A 20,258-nucleotide genomic window follows, 5' to 3' on the forward strand; every position below is an offset into this window, starting at 1 on the left:
TCATGAGCGGGGAATGACGCAGAGTTTGTATTGTGGTGGGATGCTGCCAAATCCAATAGTGACAGGGCTGAGGTCGATATCCTTTGGTTCAACCAGGGATTTAAGATTAAAATGTTGCAGAATAGCAGATAAGAGCAGAAACAATTCCATGCGGGCCAGGCCTTCTCCAACACATACTCGTTTTCCTAGAAAACAGTAGGGCTTATGAGACACAGAAGGAACCTCAGAAAAATGCCATTTCTAACAGCAAGGCACAGAAAGGGGAGTATGAGGCTGCAGCAAGCTTTACCCTAAAGAAGGATTCACTCTCCCTGCTCACTGGTCCCTCAATAAGTCAATGTTAGTGAAAAAGAATACCAGGGGCATTAATTTATTCAAGGACCAGCTTTTATATGGTATCACTTATCTAGAACTCAGCTGCATAGACAAACATTAGGTTAGAGAAATGGGTCAAAAGTTTTCCCACATGCCCTTGGGAAAAAACTGGGGCAAGTGAAGTTAGAAACAACTGCAAACATTGGGTGTTACATTATCTGCTAGCTATTGAAGTTTACTTCACCAGAAACCTAGCTAGGTCCTAGAATGAGACCATCCATGGAAGCCAGTGCTTTCTATGAAGAATCTGGTATGCAAAGAGGAGTAACCCTTGTTTAAACTTAAGAAGTTAAAATAGCTTTGAGAGTATCTTACTGAGTCCTGCTAAAGTAGAAACAGTTTCACAACAAATGGGGCAATATTCCAAGTGAGGAAAAACAAATCCATCCACCTCATTTCCAATAAAAGATGTCATTTGACTTCTCTGAATAGGGAACACATTTGAGTTATAAATGCAGACAAGAGGCATGATGGGGCTAGAATGTCTATCTATACCCAGGAGGAGGGCACAGCATACAGGGAATAGAGATAGGAATGGAGATGATAATTCTCGGAGATGTGCCTCTTGGCCTGCTTACCTGCAGAAAATGGCTTGAAATAGTCACTGTACTTGAATTTCCCATTTTCATTCAAAAAGTGCTCAGGTTTAAATTTGTCTGGATCTGGAAATTCTTGGTTGTCATACAAAAGGGAATCCAGAGTTGGAATTACAATTGTACCCTGAAAGAAGCAGAGGTTTCCATCAGTCACATTAAGAAAACATGTACTTTCCCCTGGAAGCCCTTCAGTGAGAAGGGTTGTTTGAAGTTTACATTACATAACATATTTCTAATCAGGAACATTGTTTATTCAAGGACTAGATTTTAAAAAAAGCAGTCAGGGGTAGGTCTAAATGAAGAGGACATCCTATATCCTCCACAAAATGGATTGCATGAGAAGTTGCTGTCCTGTAGGCTCCCAATATAATATGGTACAAGTTCTAGGTTCTAGCTAAGGGGGTACTTTCATTCCTTCCATTTTTCTGGTCATGAGACAAATGAGGGGGCTGTTGGTGAAATGGCACTCTGGCCAGGAATGCTGGCTTGCCCCTCCCCACATACAATTCAAACTTGCTAGAAAGATGAGCCCTTGCATCCACATCCTGACCCCTGTAAGTGAGGTGATGAGCCTCATGGAGTACTCTTTGGCTTAGGCCTGACCTTGGGAATGACATAGCCTCGGAACATGGTGTCTCGAGTTGCTTCGTGGGGGAGGTTGGAGGGCACAAGATTGATGAATCTTTGAATCTCATGCACCACAGCATCCATGTAAGGCATCTCTAGCCTGTCTTTGACAGAAGGGCTTCGGCTTGGCCCAATAACCCTGTCAATTTCTTCATGAAGTTTCTCTGTCAAAGTAAGAATGAGATCAACTTAAAAGATTAAGTCCAGGATGGATGTCCACCCATCATTCACCCACATATCTGATCACACTTCTACCTACTCACCCATATGTTAATATACTCATCCATTTTTCCATTAACCTACCCATTCATTTATCCACTCATCCACCTACTCATTCACCAGCTCATCCAACCATCTCTTACTCCTTCCATCCATTAATCTATCCACATATCTATCCAGTCCTTCCATATATCTACCCACCTATATATCTATCCATCACCCATCCATCCATCCATCCATCCTCTCTCTCCCTTCTTTCCTCTGCCCAGTCACCCTTTCATCCATCCACCAAACCCATCAAGTGGATGTAAACTACATCTATAGTTATCAGGTTACTTCCAATTATCAGATCATACCCCTACAAATGATAATGAGAGCTAAACTCTGGTTAGCTATTCACAGTTCATAAGAAATTTGGGAAGCTATTAAATTAGCTGATGATAGCTTCTCTAGCTCTTTTCATATCAGAAGTATATAAAACAGGCTGGAGAGATAGCTTAGCAGTTGAGGTGCTTGCCTGCAAAGCCAAAGGCCCTCGGTTCAATTCCCCAGTACCCACATAAGGCAGATGCACAATGTGGTGCATGGATCTGGACTTCATTTGCAGTTGATAGAAGCCCTGGTGTGCCCATTATCTCTCTTTCCCTCTTCTCTCCCTCTTTCAAATAAAAATAAAGTATTTTTTTTAAAAAGAAGTATATAAAACAAAAGTTTGTTGGACATTTCTTATTATAGGGAAATCCTTGCAGTATTTCCCCAGGTTGACTTACAATTGTATATTTCTGAAATGTATGAAGGAGTGACAGAATGGAATTAGACATGAATTGTTCTTAATGTATGACTGGCCCTTTCATTATAATAGAGGTAAAGCCAACTCTACGAAGTTCCCCAGCCCTTCTGTGTCTGAGATTTCCTGTAAGACTATGTGATATCTTGAGAAAAAAAAAAAAAGAAATTGCAATCAGTTGAGTATAGTATGATACCCAGGAAAAATATTAAGGCATATAGAATAATAATACAAATTGTGTTTTGATACTTAAAGTTACATATTCAAGTCACATGTAAGGATGCTACACAATGATCCTGAAGCATTCCCATTTCTGGGGTGGAAGACAAGGAGGGTAGCAGGCCCCAGCTGAAGATTAAACTGTGCAGGATGGCTATGACACATAGGCCTTTTCCTTGTTATTCATGTACCTTCAATCTCTGGATATTTCATGAGAATCAGGAGCCCATATCTCAGAGTGGTACTAGTGGTTTCTGTTCCTGCAAAGAACAGGTCGGCCAGAGTCACTGCAATATTCTCCATGGAGTACACAGATTCTTGGCTGTGTTTTTCCTGTGAAGTTGGAGACAGACAGGGACTGGGTAAGAGTATCTCTTCAGGTGCTGAGAAGATGATGCCTGTTGCCCTTCAGCAGAGAGAAGCCAGAGTTTATCAGACTTTTGTGCAACAGGAATCAGTTATCAGTGCAGGGTTAGTGGAGTAGGCAGACCAAGGCTCCAAGAAATGGGCTGAGGGCTGGACAGGGTTTCTCATCCAGGCCACACTGGAAGGATGGCTTAGTGGTTAAGATTCTTGCTTACAAAGCCAAAAAACCCCAGGTTTAATTCGCCAGGACCCATGTAAGCCATATGCACAAGATGGGCATGCGTTTAGAGTTCTTTTGCAGCTGCTATAGGCCCCAGCATGCCAGTTCTATCTCTCTCTTTATTTTTTTTTGAAAATTTTAAAATAATATTTTATTTTATTTCTTTTTTCTCAATTTTTATTAACATTTTCCATGATTATAAAAAATATCCTATGGTAATACCCTCCCTACCGCCCCCCAACTTTCCCCTTTGAAATTCCATTCTTCATCATAACCCATCCCCATCTCAATCAGTCTCTCTTTTATTTTGATGTCATGAGCTTTTCCTCCTTTTATGATGGTCTTGTGTAGGTAATGTCAGACACTATGAGGTCATGGATATTCAGGCCATTTTATGTCTGGAGGGAGCATGTAACATCTGCTGATGTCTGGAAAAATGTATATACTATGCTTATCAAACTGCGCAGTAAGCACTTTTCTTAATATTTATACCCTTCTATTAACGCTATTTTCACTTTGGATAGAGAATCTTCTCTTTTCAGATGGCAGTGACCTTGGGATGACTCAGAAGGTATCATAGTGCTGGAAAGAAGTGACTGGAGTACTGAGTAAAATCTCAATCACACCTTCCAAGGCTCAGGGTCTAATGCTGAAGAGGTGGTAGAAAGAATGTAAGAACCAAAGGAAGGGTAAGACTTCTTTCTCTCTCTTTATCTCTGTCAAGTAAATAAATAAATTTTTTTTTAAAGTGCCAAGGTCATTCTGGAAGATGAGGTGACCTGGCCTCTGCTAATGACCCCTCCAGGCTCCTGAGGTTATGCCTTTGGGTCTAGGGTTAGGATGAACAGATGACAGAATTCTCAGATAGCCTGGGAGCTAAGCCGAGGTGATCAGTGTGAGCTTCACATGTTTGTAAGCCATTATAACAGGAGATACAAGGTGCTTCACCAATCCAAAGGGTCCTATGGGCTATAGGAAGATGAAGCTGGAAAGGTCTGGAACTTTACACGACAGACACAATTGAAGAATAAGTGTAAAAATGGATATGGGAGGATTCTAAGACAAAGATTGGATTCCCAAAGGGTTGCATACCATCTTGGCTTAGAGGTAACAGAAGGGAGCATTTGCCACCAGCCCTCTCTCCCTGTGCATATAAAATTGTGGAAGAAGAGCACCATGATCATGTAGAAGCCTTGTTTTCATGAAAGAACTATGACTATCAAAATGAAACATGGAAGGCAGTCTATACAACAGTTAATGGGTCATAAAGTCTCCCTGAAAAATGTGAGCAGGGGCTGGAGAGATGGTTTAGTGGTTAAGGTGCATGCTTGCGAAGCCAAAGGACCCAGTTTAAATTCTCCAGGTCCCATGTAAGCCAGATGCACAAGGGGGCACACACAACTAGAGGTCATTTGTAGTGGCTGGAGGCCCTGGTACGCCCATTCTCTCTCTGTCTCTTCTCTCTCCCCCCACCGTCTCTAATAAATAAATAAATAAATAAATCTTTGCAAAAGAAATGTGAGCAGGCTGCCCACCCATCTCACTTGCCCAAGTCTGGTACCTTCTCCATTTCTGTGAGCAAGCAGTCGGTTACATCCCGTGGGCAGCTAGGGTCCAGCGATTGTAGGTGCTCCTTGGCTCTTTCAAGTGCATAAGCTTTTATTTCAGACACATTTTTCATTACTTTTCTATGGCTTCCAGGCAGGTAGCGTAAGTAACCTGCATAATTATTGTAAAGCTATAGAGAAGAAAAACTATTACTATGTTATTTTTTTCCAAGCTGCAGCATGATTTTATGTGCTGGGCAAATAACCTTCAAGCAATGAGTTTATGGATGTTATTTTCATATTATTTAGAATAATTGGATAAACAGTGATTTGGAGGTGTATGTTTCCCTGAGTACTGCACATTCTGTGGTAACAATGGACACACATAGGTAGACATGCATGCTGAGGTTAGAATACCAGGCCGATTTTGCCAAACACCCTCTTATGTGTTCCTGCTTTCTATGCTTGTCTGCCCTACACAACTCTTAACATATATACAACTTAAAGCTCATGGAAAAGGAAATGTGTGAACACCTGGATCCAGGGAGTACTTAGCAGGTAGAAGTTTTCATTGAACAAACTCATGAGCCTCTGCCCCTTCTTGTCATTGTAGTCAAAGCGCCTGTGGAAGAGGATGTCTGCTATGACATTGCAGGGTGCACAGCCAATGAGAAATGTAGGGTCGAAGGGTTGACCTGGAAAAAAGATATGATGCCCTGTGGGAGATCATGAATTCCCTAGTCAACTCAGTCTCCTGTCAGTCCTCACCAAGGCCTATAATAACATAGCCTAAATCTTGACAACCTCACAAAACACAAGGAATATTTAAACATTCAGGTGTCTTTACTTTCCAATGCTACCTAGGACACAGTAGTCAAACCTGGTGGCCATTCTTGTTCCCCGGAAGGTATAGCTGAAAACCTGACTAGAGAGGGTGGTGGCTAAAGACCAATATAAGCCCTTCTTATCTGAGGTCTCTTTAGCTGTCAACCACCTCAAGGTTGTTCAGTGTCCTCTGGGGACCTGGCCAGGACTCCTTCCTGGCTATCTGCAGAGATACATACCCTGAGTCTTCTTTAGCTCTTCCACCAAGAAGCATGCCTCCCTCTGGATCCGCTTTTCATTGCCCTGTTTCCCCATCCCATAGTCACGGAGGATGCTCAGGGAAAACCTTCGGACATCCTTCCAGGTTGGTCCATTATTGAAAATAATTCCTAGGGAACATCGGGCCAGAAACATTTAACCAAATATCCTATTTTTGGAGAAGTGGTGGGGGTAGGGAGAGTGGTCCTGGGTATTGGGAGGTGGGGTACACAAATGTGGAAAAAAGTCTTAGGCAAGGATATGGAATTTTTCTTCTGGTACATTTAATCCTTTGTGGGTTGATTCTTTTTTTTTTTTTTTTTTTCCAGGTAGGGTTCCAATCTGGCCCAGGCTGACCTGGAATTCACTATTCACTATATAGTCTCAGGGTGGCCTCAAACTCACGGCAATCCTCCTATCTCTGCCTTCCGAGTGCTGGGATTAAAGGCATGTGCCACCACGCCCAGATTTTGTGGGCTGATTCTTTATAACACCAGTTTATTTTATGAACCTTACCCATGCTGAATGACATCATAGTTTGCTACTCCAAGAGAGGATTCACCTTTTTCTTGCCTATTGATCCAATTCATTAATATCCTTTCTGATCATATGTATTTTAACATTCACATTACTATAATCATCTCAACTCACAGCTTTCTGGTTTCACAAAAATATCTTTGACTAAGATCTTAATATCACAAGACTCCCCAATTTGGGGACATTGAGGTGGGAAGACTGACTATGGAGCCTTCCTAGTGGTGAAGAAACACTGTATCCCCTCTCTCAATCTCAACAGATGGCCTGTTGGATCCCCATGGTAACATTTAAAATCAACAGCTGTAAAACTACTATTCCTGTGTGTCCATCCCCATCTCAGCTAACTCTATGAGCATTTTTCACTATTGTACAGGTATGAATCTAAGCCACCATGACAAATAGCTTGCTCAGTTGTCTGTAGTTCAACACAGCTGGGGCTGCCCTAGCCTCATCCACCTCCTGACAAATAAAGCTTTTCTGTTTTTGTGCTTCTACACTTCAGGGAGCCTGTCTTTTCTCTGCTTCCTTTACACCTTACTTTGTCTATTATCCATCATCATTTCTTCAATAATGTTTTCCGTGTAAGGTACCTACTAGGCTTTGCACATTCATGGACAACCAGAAACAAGAGTAATATCCACATGGTGTACGGCTGCTTGCACCTCACAATCCATATTAACTGTCTAATCACATGTATTATGATTAGTGGAGGGCCCTGGGGGACAGGGGAAAATGCTCAGGGGGTATACTCATTGTGGTCTGAGGAACTTTCTAGAAAGCCTAATAGGGAAAAAGGCAGCCAATGACATGAAGTATACTGATGATCCAGTTTTATCCTGAAGGGCAGGTAAAGTGACCAATAAGTGAAAGAGTGGCAGAGCTTATAGCTTGCCACTGTGCTAAGGAGGCCTTTATCTAGATGAGCACCCAAGTGGGGACAAAATTCTCTCAGCATTTCTTCAGTATGCACTCAAACAATGCAGTTAATGGCCTTGACACATTGTCATCCTCCAGTGCTTAATCTCAGGCTAACATCAACCTTGTAGGTTCAGACACATTCCTTACTCAAGGTTCAATTGATTTTCAGTGTACCTGTAGGTTATGTGGAATATGTAATAATAAGACTTTGAGCTTCCAGGCAGAGACCAAAAAGTGCTCTTGCATTCTGCCTGCAGGGTAGAGGCAGGAGGGGGCAAGTAGCTCTTTAGCCCATAACCTGTAGTCAAGGGCTAGGAAACCACAAAAAGTTCGATCAACCCCCATGCAAGACATCTCTATAGAATATAACAGGTAAGCCAGACTCAAGACAGCACAAGTGAAGCCAAGAGACAGGAGGAACCTCCTAGAATTCTTCATCTCTCCTGTCCTCAGAACACCCACCTAGGCTGGACACAGGACCCTCCTTCTGTGGAGGTCACCAGCTACATCAAAGCAAAGTAAAGACTTGAAGCCCATTCCACCCTTCAAAGCACAGTGTCAAATAGGGTTAAGTCTCTTGGGGTAAGTGAAGGGACCTGGGTTGGTGGAGGCAGCTACTAGACACAAGAGGTAGTTGAGGCTGTGTGAAAGAATCCAAAGAAGTATGGGAGGTCCCCTCCTTGGGTGCATAGTGCTACTCAGTACAAGCCTCATAACAGTCTTAATGCAAGCACAAGATATTACCTGTGGTCTTTGCTTTTCTGTCTTCATCCTGTTGATGTTGCTATTGCTACTATTGTTTGTGTAGGATTTGGGGGACCAAATGGTGTTCACATCATTTTCACTGTGGGCTTGCCTCCTCAGCCTTAAGAAATGGACTTACCTTTGTTCTTGTACTCTTGGAACACAGGAATATCTCCTCGGCCAGAGAACTCATTCTTGTAGTTCAGCAGTACCTCCCTGACAGCCTTGTAGCCATGTACAACCACAATGCGTCGAGAACCCAGGTGTAGTGTGAATACTGGCCCATAGCGGTCTGCCAGCTGCAGAGACCAGTTAACAGAGTAAGCCAGGAATGGACAGAAGTTAGCCTTCTCTAGACATCCTTACTCCCTGACATTGTTATTGTTATGGGTGAAAGTTAGAGCACTTAGGGAAAGGCTATCCATGTCCAAACTGATGTGGAAAGACTTTCCACCAGAAGTCACTGGGTTTTCAAGGGCCTCTGCCTTTACCTGGACACAGATGTCTTCCCTGTGGCTGTTTTATTAATGGCCATACCCATTACTCTATTATTTATTTCCCAAGTTATGTCCTGGATGTCAGGGTGCTACCAGCTGACCAGGAGCTGATGTTCCCAATACTATACCAATGGTCTGTGTGCAAATATACCTACTAATGCAGCTATTAAGCACCATATTGATGTCTGGTGGCATTCTGGCATTGATTAGCTTGTGCAATATTCACAGTAGTTGCTCAAGGTATGTGTTGTTACTTTGATAAATCACAGTTGTCCTAACACGTCCCTGTTCAGCCTGCTCTTTATTATTATTATTATTATTTTTGTAGTCAGTGAATACAGTCAAGTTGGTACCATTGTTAGCCTCCTCCCTGTCCTCCCCCCTCCACAGGAACCCTCCTTGTTGGTGTATATGGTTCGTGCATTGTGGGGTTAGCCTTTAGTTTTGGGTAGGAGGAAATGTCTCTGTGTGTCATGACCCACCGTGTGGCTCTGACATTCATTCTATCTGCCCCCCTCTTCTGCAAATTTCCCAGTGTGCTCTTTGACATCACAGATTGATACCAGCCAGGGTATAAGGCAACACTAGCATACCATAATCATTCTTAGTGCATGAGTCTCCAGGCCTACATGGCAATGCCCACTGAGTGGCCCATGTCCAAGCTGGACTTGGCTACTAATTCCATTAAGTCATAGTAGGCTGGTATTGAATAACAATAGCCTGTCTGGCCACAAGATGAGTATACATTTATTAGATCAAATTCCTGACTTGTTATCTTAAATAACAATATTTCTCTTACCCTGGTGAAAGACTTGGGAACATCCTTCAAATCCAGTTGGAAAACATTCCCAAGGATGGGAAGTGGGAAGGGCCCTGGAGGCAGGTTCCAACTGCTGTGGATCTGCTTCCAGATGGATATGAGAAGGAGGGTGGCCACCCACACTAGCAGGGCAATCGTGATACCAAGAACAGCCATGGTGCCTCTGGGGTCCCACTGTGACTTGTGGCAATTACCTGAGGAAAATCAAAGCTTTTATAATGTGTCTTTGAGAAGGAGGGTGACTCATCAGCCAATACCACACTCCTCTCCTTTAGCCTGGGGTCTTGGTTTATTATTAGCTTCAGTTGGCCATGCTTTCAAAGGCTGACCCCTGTGACCACTGTCTCTTAGAAGTTGCATCCAGTGATCTGACAAGGATGAGGCCAGGCTCTGTCAATATTCTGGTTACTGGCACTTGCCACAGTGCCAGTAAATACATGCAGGGTCACCTTATCAACCCATAGGTCAGTCCTGGGGGTGGGAGACTATCTTCCTCTTCCACAATGATTAGACATAGTGGGGACATTCAGATTGTGTTTGTTTGGGGCATTGTTTTTGCAAGATAGTACCAATCATGTTCTGCTCATCCCAGGAAGGTGCCAGCCCTGGGAGTACAAATTTAACTTCTGATCTGGAGTCCCAGCACCCCTATATCCACTACCTGGAAACTTAAAATGGAGAAATTCAACTTATGGATCCTATTCCATTTTGTCAAATCAACTAGAAAATTTCATTGAAAAGAAAAAGCACACAAAGGAGAGCTGACTATTCTCAACACAGTTAATCTCTGAACACACACACACACACACACACATAGCTGAAGACAAAACCCATGGCTTTGTACATTAGAAAAGTGCTATACCACTGATTTACACTGTCAACCCTCCCACAAAGGTACAATGTTGTTGTTTTAGAAAAGGAAGTAGAAACTACTTTTTGTTTATTTTTATTTATTTGAGAGCGATAGACAGAGAGAGAAAGGGAGAGAGAGGGAATGGGCATGCCAGGGCCTCCAGCTACTACAAACCAACTCCAGATGCATGCGCCACCTGTGCATCTGGCTTACGTGGGTCCTGGGGAATCAAGCCTCGAACTGGGGTCCTTAGGCTTCACAGGTAAGCACTTAACCACTAAGTCATCTCTCTAGCCCAGAAACTACTCTCTGAGTCATTTTTTTCAAATTCTGAAAAAAAATCATTAGTTTTTTTATTAGGTTTTTTTTTTATCAATGGGTTAAGTTTGGAAGAGTTTGTTAGCTAAGAATCTTGTCTTTGTTTACCTGGGAGCACTGTGAAGTTCTGCATTCTTCTACATCATATGTTATTATGCCCTTCATATAATGCCATATCCACTCTTCTCTTATGGCTTGCCTTCTAGGTATTTGTGGACTTTTGTTTATGTGGGTAAGAACAAAGAGGATGCTTTTCATTTGTCTTCTACCTGGAAAAATAGAGAATTCTTTATTTATATACTGTAATTTTATACTTTTTTGTAAGTTTTTCCTGTTTGTATATAATAGAAGACATGAGGAAAATAAAAATTACCATGTATCCAACCACTTATGGATTTTGAGTTATGCCTTCTGATTCTTTTATTTATATAAAATAATATGTTTGAACCTTAACTTCCTCTGTATTACAGTAAGGACTGCTCTATCTTCAAACTACAGCCATAATGTTGTTGTCTGCTGTGATCTCTCCTGGGCTACCAGGCAGAGATACCACCTTTATCATAAGCTCCAGGGCCTTTTATGCCTGATGGGACACATAATGATCTGACTTGATCCTGAGTGGGTCACTGTCTGTCATTCCCTGACTTTCTTCTGCAGAAGCTATGTGGACTTACAGGACCCAGTTCCAGAGTCAAAGACTGGGCTGTCTTGACTCCTGTTCTGTGCTTTAAAACACCTTCTGGGGTAGTTGCCATGAGGATCCAAAACTTTCCTTATCTATAGGAACCTCCTGTTGGTGCTGGAGGGGCAGACTCAGCTTTGCTCAGGCTAGATGTCAAGCCTGGGTCTGGTGCATAGAGGACAAAAACAGAATGCACAAGTCACCTGAGTACACACATTCTGGAGAGTCAGAGCCTCATAGAATGTAGATCTGGTCTGGAGCAAGAGCACTCAGCTCTAGGATGCTCGACAAATATCAAATAATAAAACAGAAATGCCCAGCTTTTGAAAATAATGTTTCCATGTACAAGCAATGCCCTTTGTTTTCTCATGTTATTCACTTCACGGGACTGTCTCGGATGGGTTATATAATCAGCTGGACAGAATGGCTGTGCCTTGTGCCTCAGCAGGGGGTGTTTTTTTGTGTTCCCATCACATCTGTAGCTTCTGGGTGTGTGAAGAGGAGACAATGTCATTGGCACAGTTTCCACTTTCTCTAGTCAACTAATAGTATTTTGCAGGGATGAGCATTTAGTTAATGAGATATCTTTTTTATTGAGAACTCAGTTTTTGTTTTTCTTCTTAGGTGTGCCTGTTTGGTGCTAGTTGAAAGCATTATTTCATGTAGACATAACTCCTATGTTGACTTCACAGAATGATACTCTTATTATGTGAATAGATTCAATTATTTTATTTTATTCTGAAAGACTTCTTTGGTGTTTCTTATACCACAGGCCTCCTCATGATGTTTATTGAAGACTGCTTTTCTGTTTCTGTTTTGATGGACATGTTTTTTATTTTATTATTTTATTTTGGATGTAGTGGTCTTGGTTGACAGGGCTTTTCAGTGCTTTGATCATATTTTATTTATTTCTTTTCTTATTTGATGCTTTGGAGTTCCAAAGGCTTGTTGTTATTCTGCCAGTTATCACTTTTCAATCTGAAAGTGTATTTAGACTTAAGTTCTTAATTACCTTGAATAATTAAGAGTTCTTAATCTGAACAAATTTTGCATGGTTTTCTTCTATACTTTGCATTCAATATACTAACTTCTCAGGAATGTCAGAACATTCATCTTAGATTTGTTTGCAATAAATTAATTTTTAGCAATGACAATTTTACAGTATCCTATGCAGTGATCATCTGTGCTTTACTGGGCTTTGCTTGTTTTGTAGGTCCTATTCTGGTCTCTTCCACAGAGCCGAGTACCAACAGGAGCAGATAGAACATCAGGCATGGTGTACTGACTTTCCTGCCCTTCACATTCAAAGACAAAAGTATAAAATATCCTAGCAGTTTAGATGATACTCAGCAGCCATAAATCCTTAGACCACAATGGTTAAAGGTAGAACATCCCATGTTGATAAATAGCTGTATAATAAGATTGGAGTGTATGTTTTGTATGGCAAAATTACATCCCCTTGCTTAACTCTTATTTTTACTTTTTTTTTTAAAGGAAGCTCTCAAACTAGAAACATGTCGGGCAAGTGTGTAATGGTGAATACTACTTTCCATTAAAATTAATGACCTTAATGGAAGCAAAAAAAAAAAAAAAATCTTTTCCAAGTACAACCAAAGCATAGAACACAGAGCATCACACTGCGTCCAAAGGGCAAGCCAGGTTGGCCTGGGGACAGAGTTCTCCACTTGAAAGGAGTGGGAGCTCTATTCTGGGTGATTTTGTGTGCCAGCTGGCTCTCCAAGTCTGAGCTTATTTAACATTCTGGGAGCAAACAACACTATTTTCCTATAAACAGTGCAAAGGGTTAGACCTGCAGGGTAGAGGAAGGGGCCTCTTGGGCTCTGAATGGGCTTCAGCTTTCTGAGACCCCAGGGAGACCCTACGTATCCCATCTGTAGTGCAAGACTACCCAAGGTGGGAAGGGCAACAAAGTGGGATGTACCCACCAGAGGGAACCAAGGCAGATGCCAAAGGGAACAAGCTGCAAGTGCTGCCTATGTATTTAATGTGTTTGTGGCCTACAGAGGCAGAATTTTATGTGTAACTTGTAAAACAATTTAAAACAATGTAAAAAAAATGTAGCACCCACTACTAACCCAGTACCTCTATTCCAGTTGTGTCCCATCCTGAGCTGACAGTTATCCTGAATTTTGTTTCCAATATTCCCTGTGACTTTCTTATGCTTGTGGTTTTATTTGCTTTCTTATTTTTGAATTTTTAAAAAGTGATTTCATGATCTATACTTCCAAATGTCTGATTTTTCACTAATTCTTACCTTTATAAGATACATCCACAATGTGAAATGTGACCATGGGTCACTGAGTTTAGGACTGCTCACTTTTATAACTACTGTCTAGTCCTAAATGTTTGCTTGTGCAGTGTTCTGATAGTAATTAGTAGCATGCAGTGCTGCAGGATCCACCATAGTCCCTGTGCTGGCTCCATGTGAGGCCCTTCAGGATCTAGCTTGAGGAGTAGCCAAATTCCAATGACCTTAGGATCTCAGCCAACTCCGACACTCTGGCAGCCTAAGCAGGCCTGGACCCCCAGGAGCATTAGTCTTCCTCCCTGAGTTATGTGTTCTGGGTACCCTCCCCTGGCCTGGTGTCCTGATACCTGAAAGGGGAGTTCAGGGTTCATTGCTGACACCTAGATGGAAGCAGTTTTTTAACAGAAGCATCCTGTCCTGTCTCTGGGGAGTCTGCCACCTGTTTAAGGGTATGCATGTTTTTCTCTGGATCCAGCAGCTGACCTCAAAGCACACCCTTCTCTCTGCTCCTCATCCTCCACAGCACCTTGCCTGATTTCATCCTGTCTTATCATTCCCACATGATTGGCTTACTAGAGCATGGACATCTCTGCCCATATGGAGAGTAGGGTACTTGATACATAGATCAATTTCCTCAGGCTCATAACCCATCACTTCCAAGCATTTTCAGAGACTTAGACTGCCTAAGGGTCTGCCTCTGGTCTGTTTTTTGCTTTAGCATGTGAGCAAGGGAATAAAAATTGAAACATTTTTTGTTGTTTGTTTGGTTGTTTAACCAGGACAGGCTGATTATTACATGGAATAGATTTTTTTATCCTGTATATTAATTAAGAAGAATAAAGCACACCATTTCTTGAAGAGGAGGCCAAAAGTGAAGCCTTCTCCCTGATCCTAGACAGCAATACCAATAATGGCCTCTGAGAATCAGTAAGCTGTGACCATGTTTGTCCTGCAGAGATTTGTGGATGATCCTTGGCTCCAGGCTGCTCTCTTCTGCCTCTTCTTCATTCTTTTTGTGGTGACCCTGGCTGGCAATGGCCTGATCATCATGACCATTCACTATAGTCCCAATCTCCACACACCCATGTACTTCTTTCTAGTCAATTTGGCCCCGATGGATGTGATCTGCACCACAACCATCTTGCCCAAGGTCCTGCAAAGCCTCGTTACAGAGAATATCATCTCCTATGCGGGCTGCCTCACTCAGATGTTTGTCTTTACCTGGGTCCTGAGCTCTGAGTTGCTTTTCTCTGCCATGGCCTATGACCACTACCTAGCCATTTGTCAGCCATTGCACTATGGGACCCTCATGAACAGCAGGGCCTGTGTTGCGCTGACAGCCTTTGTGTGGTCCACAGGGGCTCTCAACTCCTTAGTGCTCACCTGTCTGGTATTGCCTCTGTCCTTCTGTGGCTCAAATGTCATCACACACTTCCTCTGTGAGATCCCACCTGTGTTGTTGCTCTCTTGCGGCCCCACATTCATCAATAATGTCATGACAGTCATTGCAGATATGTTCCTGAGTGGCTTGAACTTCTTGCTGATGATGACATCATACGGTTTCATCATTGCCAGCATCCTCCACATCCGCTCAGCTGAGGGCAAGTGGCAAGCCTTCTCAACCTGTTCTTCCCACTTGCTCATGGTCACTTTGTACTACTCCACAGTGCTATACACCTATATCCAGCCAGCTCTGGGCTCTGCTGGGCTTCTGGACAAGGTCATTACTGTTCTATATACCACTGTGACACCCTCTCTCAATCCCCTTATCTATACCCTCAGAAACAAGGAATTCAAAGTATCCCTTAAAAAAAATCTAGTTTCTCTTCAATGACACTAAGATTGGAAGCAGAACAGGGGCTGAGAGGGGCCCTCAGACCCTTCTTTTATAAATCTCCTGACTTTGAGGCACATAGGTTGTGAAATCACCCAGCCTAGATGTCTAAGACTCTGTGTAGGAAATGTCACACTCTGTTCTAGAGAATACTAAACTTGTCACTCTTTAAAATGTTTTAGTAAACCTTATACCATTCCACATATTCCATGCCTTCAAACATGTGCAATGTTCTTAAACATGAGATTTCATCTTTAAATTTTTTGTGTGTGAGCATATGTATATAAGTCAGAGGACAGCTTTTGGGTATTGGTCCTCATTTTCTGCCTTATTTTGTGGCAAGGTCTCTCTTGTTCTAGCTGTTGATTGCTGTACAGGCAGCAAGCCTCTGGAAAATTCTCTCACTGCCTCTCATCTTACCATCAGCATGCTAGAATTACAGAAACCCCATGATTTCCGATTTTTTTAAAAATTATTTATTTATTTCTGAGAGAGAGAGAAAATAGGCAAGCCAGGGCCTCTAGCCACTGCAAATCAATTCCAGACATATGTGCCACCTTGTGCATCTGGCTTACATGGTTACTGGGGGATCAAACTGCATCCTTAAGCTCCACAGGCAAGTGCCTTAACCACTAAGCTATTTCTCCAGCCCCAATTTTGGGTTTTTATATGCAATCTGAAGATTGAACTCATGTACTTGGGCTTGAGCAGCAAGCAGTTTATATACTGAGCTATCTCCCCAGCTCTATTAAAATATTTCTTTAACTTAATGAATCCAATCCTACTAGCAGTTAAATCAGGATGTACTGTACTGTCTTTATGTGTCTAAAAACCCCACAGCAGTAGCTACCACTTATTGTTACAGGATTGAAAAGACCTTTATCTTGCCCATGCCTTCCCTAGACCCCTTTTGGCCTTGTGTTTTTCTCTTTCCTACTCTCATTTCACAATATCTCTTGATGCTTGGTTTGTTCCCTGACTGAAATAAGGAAATCTTTATAGAGAAGTTGGGTTAGGAGGCTGAGATGAAAGCCTCTGATTTTTATTGAGCATTTTCTGATTCCACCATCAAAAAAGGTGAGACAAATCCAGACACTGACACAGTGGCATCTTCCTCAACAAGTTTGCTAAGTCATAGCTATGACTTAGTCCTCAGTACCTGATAAGTTTTGTGTGACTTGACTGTTCCTGTAACAGTGGCAGGTTATGTTAATATGGCATGATGTATGCTGCATTAACTGGGGGCAACACAATTCCATGGGATGATGTACTAAGACTGCATAAAAAGGAAAAAGTAATCTGAGCATTGGCATTCATCATTCTTCTTCCTGACAACAGACACAAGGTGACCAGCTGGACTGCTCCTGACACCATGGTTTCTTCACTTCAATGGAAAATATATTCCCACACTGTGAGCCAAAAGAAAACCTTCTTTTCTTAAGTTGATTTTGTCAGGCATATTTCACATCAATGAGAAAATAACTAATGCATAAAATTGGTGCCAAGAAGTAGAACCATTGCTCTTATAAACTTAACCATATTGTTCTTAAGATTTCTGAACTGGTTTGCAGGAGGAAAGTGAAATTGTTTGGAACACTGGGCTAGAAAAGCCCTAGAATGCTATAAGCATAGCTTAATAAGCCATCATATTAACTTGGAAGATAATCATACTAAGAGGAATGTAGACAGCAAAAGCCTGGCTGGTATGGTTTCAGAGGGAAACAAAAATTCTATAGAAACTGGGTTGGATACACTTAATATTATATTTTGGCAAAGAATTATCTGTGTTATACACTGTCCTGAGAACATGGGTAAGAATGAATTTAAAAGGAATGGACTAATGTATTTGGCAGAGGAAATTTCAACACAGGTTTGAAAGCAGCTATAACTATTATGGAGATTGGTACCATTAAAGAGAAACCTAGTGCTCTGCACTGGGATAACAGGACCGGTGCCTTTAAGGCAAGATCCCAACCTTCCAAGGCTCTATATTGTGAAAATGTGAAATCATTTGAAAGGAAAAAACCTAAATTGAATATGCCTCTGAAGTGGTTCACTGCTCATTTCCTCAGGGCCATTATACTGTAGTAGAAAGTGGCCGGGCTCCATCCTCAGCTAGAAGTACAACTTAGTAGCATTGTATATGTGATATTGATTTTGCAGGCATGAAAGATGTAAGATTAAAGGGGTCATAGAGACTTCTGTGGTTTCAGAGAGCTGCAGAGGCTAGTCAATGTATAGTCAGGTAGGAGTTTCTTTTAGGAAGCCCTGAGAGGCACTACATGAAGCTGTGAAGTTGAAGCCCAAATTACAATGAAGACCTAGGATACTAGAGATGCTAAGACCATGAGATGTCTATCAAGGAAAGCTGCAAGCATGAAATGGAGCTGTCCAAGATAGACTATATGTGTGGCAGGCAGCAGACCTTGGAGGCCAGATGATTCCATCATAAGCCCCAGATGCATGACATGGATGTGCAAGATTTTTTGTATGCCCTGTTGGGTTTTGGTGTTTTCTTGATCTGAAATTTGTTTTAAAATGGAAATGTTTTACCCAGCAAGGACCTCATGGACTAGACAATAGGATGGATGGGGAGGGCGGGGAGGGCATCGAAGGGTGGAAAACAGTAATCTGGACCCAAACGGCAATGGTACCATAAAATTCTACTTCCTAAAAGACAGACCAAATGGCTGAACCTTCACTAGACCCTTACAGGAAACACCTGAACCACAAGACACTGGAGAGGGTAGGATCAAGACTAACCTAAATCTTCTACATCTTCCCTCCCTCCCTCTCCCCCTCTCCTCCCTCTCTCTCTCCTCTCTAACTCTTGTATATTAGTTATGTTTTTCCTCAATTTCTTAGTGGGCACTGACCTGTAACCCCCACTTCCAGCTTGGGGCTACCATCCACAATGAGCTTTTGATCAGAGAAACCTACAAGGTTTCCCAAAACAATGATAGACTTCTGTCAGAGTACTTGATGACCCACCAAAGGCCAGTGGTAAGACCCTATTGCTGAAGACTCCATATGCAGCTGACACGTAAAATGGAATGGCATGGCTGGAAGCCAGGAGAGAGTCAGTCCCCAGACAGTCAGCCAGAAGGTACTACATGGGCGACTGGGGGAAATGACCAATATCTGTCCAAGCAACTCATTGTCTAACCTAATTAGCAACAAATAACCTGATGTGATGCCCACACAAGTGCAATAGTGGCACACAGCCATGGTGGGGAACCAACTGCTCTTGATTTGGCTAACTGATCCCCTCAGTTGTACAAGACCCATAGCTGGAGCTGGGAAACAAGTCAGAACCATACCCAAACATAAGCCCACTCTTCAATATCAAGCTACCATCAATCATGGGGTACAAGAGGGCCTACACCTATCAAACTCTCTATCAAAAAAGTAAGTGTTATCTCAATTTTCTGGGTGCTAACTTACTGTCCGTTGGAGAATCTACTTCTCTTTTTCAGATAGATGCAGATCCTAAGGAGAGAGCTGCCCCAACATACCTCAAAAGGGGACCGACTGAAACTAAGGACAATTGGCAAAACAAGCAAGGGTGATTTTTTCCTGATGAACCAGATACCAGCACAAAGGGGAAGGAGACCAACACAGAGAAAAATCAACTCCTACCAAATCAGAGACCCAGAGCCTCAGAGGCCCCCAACACCTCAGCACTGAAGCAGACCAAAAATGAACCCAACATGGCTCAGGGAAATTTTGCAGAACAGGGGGCAGAAAGAATGTCAGAGTCACATGTTGGGTCATGATATGCAGAGACATTTATCGTACCAATAACTGTGGGCTAACTCCACAATGCACGACCCATTTACATCAACAAGGAGGGTCCAATGGGAGGGGGTAGATCATGGATGAGCCTAAACAATGGTACCAAACTGCCTGTATTTGCTGAAAATAAAACTAATAAATTAAATTAAAAAAATAAATAAAATGGAAATGCTTACTCTGCATTGTTATATTTTAGATATACATATTGTTTTTATTTTACAGGGGGTTATAGCTAAGAAATTTCCTAAGTCTCAAAAAAGACTCTGCAGCTACACTCTGAACAGTATTGCAACTGTCAAAGATCATGAGGACTTTTAAAGTTAGATTGAATGAATTTGGCATTATGAAATGGCCATGAGTCTTTGGGGAGAAGTGATAGGAGGTTATGGCTTAAAAGCAATATGTTTGCCTGGATAACCTGTACCAGAGGTGCATGTGCAGAGTGAGTAGGCCAGATTTCCCTGTTACCCAGTTCCTCCCAGTTTTCTGGTCCCCATAGGTCCCCTTGCAGCTGACTCAGGGCTGCCTGGACCCTTTGAGCTTGCTGAAGAAGCAGGCCCTTTTCTCCACCTTCCTGATTGAAGTTTTCCCTGGGTCTCCAATTCCTGAATTCCCTGCTTCAGAGGGTGCTTTGTGAACTGAATAGGCCAGATCTCCCTGCTCTTCACCCCCTCCTTGCAGTTCCTTTATCCTGGTAAGTTCCCCCATGGCTGGCTTGGACCCTGCAATCTTGCTGTTGAAGCAGGTCCCTTGCTCCACCTTCCTGATTGGAGGGCCCCTGGGCCCTCAATTCCTGGATCCCCTGCTTCAGAGGGAGCATGCAAGGAGTGTGTAGGCTAGAACTCCTGGTTGGTTCCTCACCTCCCAGTTCATTGGTCCTGATACCTCTGTTGCTGCCTTGGGGAGGTCTGGTCCCCATGTGTGGGCTATTGAAGCAGGTCTTTTGCTTTGG

At 42.5% G+C, this 20,258-nt stretch overlaps 1 protein-coding gene and 1 pseudogene across 1 annotated transcript; one reads left to right on the plus strand and one right to left on the minus strand.

The window, feature by feature from the left end:
• Positions 1 to 9,711, minus strand: LOC101601962 (cytochrome P450 2E1). The gene is made up of 9 exons (XM_004669659.2): positions 9,535 to 9,711; positions 8,378 to 8,537; positions 6,021 to 6,170; positions 5,491 to 5,651; positions 4,971 to 5,147; positions 3,015 to 3,156; positions 1,575 to 1,762; positions 954 to 1,095; positions 1 to 185 (listed from the first exon to the last, which is right to left on the minus strand). The coding sequence occupies exons 1-9, from the start codon at positions 9,709 to 9,711 to the stop codon at positions 1 to 3; spliced, it is 1,482 nt and encodes a 493-aa protein (XP_004669716.1).
• A 4,876-nt stretch (positions 9,712 to 14,587) lies between these two features.
• LOC101594148 lies at positions 14,588 to 15,511 on the plus strand (annotated as a pseudogene).
• The last annotated feature ends 4,747 nt before the right edge of the window (positions 15,512 to 20,258 follow it).

Source organism: Jaculus jaculus, chromosome 1 (genome assembly GCF_020740685.1).
Source record: "Jaculus jaculus isolate mJacJac1 chromosome 1, mJacJac1.mat.Y.cur, whole genome shotgun sequence".
NCBI lineage: Eukaryota > Metazoa > Chordata > Mammalia > Rodentia > Dipodidae > Jaculus > Jaculus jaculus.